General features: G+C 37.0%; 1 protein-coding gene across 4 annotated transcripts in view; it reads left to right on the top strand.

Moving 5' to 3' along the window:
• LOC106868150 (protein mono-ADP-ribosyltransferase PARP6) overlaps window positions 1–3826 on the top strand; it is a 189197-nt gene that overhangs the window by 158564 nt on the left and 26807 nt on the right. For all 4 annotated transcript variants that reach the window (XM_014913285.2, XM_014913284.2, XM_052966385.1 and 1 more), the window contains one exon: window positions 2063–2501. In XM_014913285.2, the coding sequence (XP_014768771.1) occupies window positions 2063–2501 (439 nt within the window). The remainder of the gene's footprint in view (window positions 1–2062; window positions 2502–3826) is intronic.

Genomic DNA, 3826 nt, shown 5'->3' with positions numbered 1-3826 from the left:
TATATATATATATATATATATATATATATATGTAGAGAGAGAGAGAGAGAGAGAGAGAGAGAGAGAGAGAAACAGACAGACAAAACATGCTTCCATCTACCAAATTCACTTACAAGGCTTTCATTGGTCTGGAGCTATAGTAGAAGATACATGCTCAAGGTGGCATGCAGGGGAACTGAACCTGGAACAATGTGGTTGCAAAGTGATTTTCGTAACCAACCATAGCTGTCCCTAAATTAGGCACTTTCTTCTGTTGTCTTATTCAATAGGAATTCTTCTAAAAAATTAACTGAAAGAAATGTGAGACTCAATTTTTGACACTCAGTGTTTATGAAAGAGAATTTATTACTGGATGATCATTTTTAGGCAGTGAATCTTTCAAAATTCATCAGCAGTCATTTTCTTACAAGGTCCTGGAATACAGCATTGCATCACAAAAATAATGGGTTTGTGTTTACATTCGCTCTAAGTATTTCTTTGCTTTTGTGTGGCAAAATATTTTCAAATTTTGGCACAAGACCAGCAATTTTGGGGAGGGTAAATTGATTGCAATTGACCCCAATACTTAACTGGTGCTTATTTTACCAACCCTGAAAGGATGAAAGGCAAAGTTGACCTTAGCAGTCATTTAACTCAGAGCATGAAGAACGAAATGCTACCAAGTATTTTGCCCAGCATGCTAACAATTCTGTCAGCTTACGGCCCTTTTGTGTATGATAGAATATTGCATTTTATACAACAAAATGAATTCATGGTCAGTCCCATCAAACTGGCACCTTGGGTAAGTGTCTTTTAGTATAGTCCCAGGCTGAGTAATGCCTTGTGACTGAGTTTTGTAGACAGAAGCTGCATGCTAGCCTTTCATGTGTGTGTGTGTGTATGTGTGTGTGTGTATGTCTGTGTGTGTTTTGTTTGTTCCCCACTTCATCATCACTTGACAACTAATGCTGATTTGTTTATGTCCCTGTAAGTTCGTGGTTCAAGAAAACGAAACCTGTAGAATAGCTACCATGCTTAAAAAATAATTACTGGATTCAGTTCATTCAATTAGACCTTTCAAAGCAGGGCCCCAGTATGGTCACCGTCTAATATTTGAAACAAATAAAAGATAAAAAGTAAAAGATATCAGATGTTATTAATTCCCAGTGCAAACTTGATTGAGGAGACCCATGATCAAAGGGATTCAAGCCATGACCATTCTGTGCTTTTTTCCCATTGTCTAATATGTCATTTTTTTAATGATGTCTAAGCATGATTAAAAAGAAATTTAGTTGCTATTTCTAGCAAGTGAAATGACCACATACAAGTTCCCTTGTTGGCTCATACATGTATCTGTTTCAACTAGCAGTGTTCAGAGCTAATTTTATGCTAATCAGACAGATTTGTTCAAATTGGGCCCAGTGCCAAGAGAGGGCCCTGCACACGTTTGAGCAGAGGATACTATGATGAATTTTTAGTATATCATTGTGGCTAATGGAGGAGCCTCAAGCCCTCAATGCCTTTTGGTTGGGACTGGCATACTACACGAAGCATTAGACATCAATTTTCAGCTTTTGTAGAGTGGAGGGCCTAAAAATTCTCTAATTGGGCCTTGCACTTCTTAGCACCTGCCCTAGCTGTGTTAAATAGATAACACCTGCACCAGGAACTGTTTCATTTCTCATTTGTATAACACCAAAAACAAGGGTTTGAGTCCAGAAGCAAGTTCCAGTTACATGACTTGGTGCCTGTTAAAAATTACTTGCACTCCAACTCCTATTCTCCTTCTTCCTCCTCTTCCTCATCATTCTTATCATTATCATTGTCAGACATGACTGTGTGGTAAGAAGTTCACTTCCCAACTACATGATTTGGGGTTCAGTCCCATTGCTCATAACAAATTACATTTTAGTTAGATTTTTTTTCATTCCTATTTCCCATTAAACATGTTAATGCTAATTTAACTATTGATTTCATAGATTGACAGTGCATCTCTCTATTAATGTACTAGATTCTTAGTATGCTTTTTGAACTGCAAAACTTTTTCTGGATTTTCTCACATTATTTCTTGTTCCTGTTGCAGTTTGTGTCATCCTTCAAGTAAATGTAGCAAGAACAAAGAAGACAATCACATCCCCTCAATAACTGATAGAAATACAAACTGTCCAAGTCATGAAAGCAATAACAACAGCCACCACAATCATAACAGCAGTAGTAGCAGTAGCAGCAGCAGCAGTAGTAGCAGCAGCAGTAGCAGTAGCAATAACAACAACAACAATAACAACAACAATGAAAGTGCTCCTTCTGGTGGTGCTGCAGCCATTTCTTCCAGCCCCTCAACATTTTCACCAATCAAAGTGGGCAAGCTCAGCCTCAGTCGGATTTTGCGGCTTGCCTCTTCAGCAACAGTTCCAAATCTTAGCCACTCTTTTACAAGAGATCTTAGTTTGGTCCCATCAACAACAGCTGATGGGGAAAGATCCAAACGGATTCCTTGCCTAGAGTATGGATTTTTATCTCAGGTAATTCTTTTACTGTTTCTCTTTCACTCTTCTCCCTTCTATCTATCTATCTATCTATCTATCTATCCATCCATCCATCCATCTATTTATCTATCTATCTACCTACCTACCTACTTACCTATCTATCTACCTATCTATCTATCTGTCTATGTAGCAAGAATGGCACGTATAAATGACGAAGCCACCTTGACCATGATTCTATAAAACGTTTTAAAATTTTGTAAACAGAGAGTTACTTACGTTTCTTGCATAAATAAAAGGAATTTTATTTAACAAACTGTGACACTAAGGACTGAGGTTACCGTGGTCTTTTCGTAGGTTTTTCTTTCCACGGATAACCTCCCCATTTATTGGGAATTTTCTGTATTATTTCGTATTTTTTGTAAATACCCCAAACGTTTTGCGATGTATTTTTTTTCATCGTTGTCCCCACTTTTGTTTTTTTTTTCTGCTTTGTTTTCGCCCCCCTCGAAAAGAAAAACTCTACATTTGTATTTTGTCCCCTCTATGTTGAACCCTGTGTGGCTAATAAAGAAACATATCTAGGGTGAGAATTCACAAAAAAAACAACAACAAAAGACGAAGACGGGTGGTGTAGACAACAAACAGATGTATTAGTTTAATGCTTGAGAAGTGAAAAAGTCTTTAACATTTTGAGCCTATGCTCTTCCACAGAAAGGAACACAGAAAGAAACAAGGAGAGAAAATAAAGAATGTGCAGTGCCTAGCGCTGTCTGTCTATCTATCTATCTATCTATCTATCTATCTATCTATCTACAGACATGCACACACACACATGCGCACGCACACACACATACACACACACACAGGGTGTTCAGCTAAGTTTGACAATTTGTATAAAAATGAAAGAAAACATGATATCCTGTCAAAAATAAAAGTATTTTATAAAATCAAAAAATGCCAACTAGATTATGGCTGGGAGATAACAGTTTATTCAAAGTAGGCACTCTTAGCTTCCACTACTGCCACAAGATGGCTCTGGAAACTGGCACATGCATTCCTCACAATGTCCCTGAGAAGAGACACAATGAGGAACACCTCCTTGAATTTGGCTAAAAATTCATACATTTACACAATTCCAAATTTCTTGGATTAAAGAATCGCAATTAATATTCTAAATACAATTTGTTAGGTCACTGCGTCATTTTTTCACTCCAAAAAATTCCTAATAACGAATATAATCCATAAAACTACATGAGTAAACATTTTCTCCCTAATAAAATCTAATTTCCTCTTTCTAATACAAATCCTTTCAACTCCTACTTTCTCTTATGAACCTTTACGAACAATCCAACAACAAATAC

Source organism: Octopus bimaculoides, chromosome 3 (assembly GCF_001194135.2).
Source record: "Octopus bimaculoides isolate UCB-OBI-ISO-001 chromosome 3, ASM119413v2, whole genome shotgun sequence".
NCBI lineage: Eukaryota > Metazoa > Mollusca > Cephalopoda > Octopoda > Octopodidae > Octopus > Octopus bimaculoides.
Note: the sequence above shows the minus strand (reverse complement) of the source record. Positions and strands in the feature narration are given on the sequence as shown.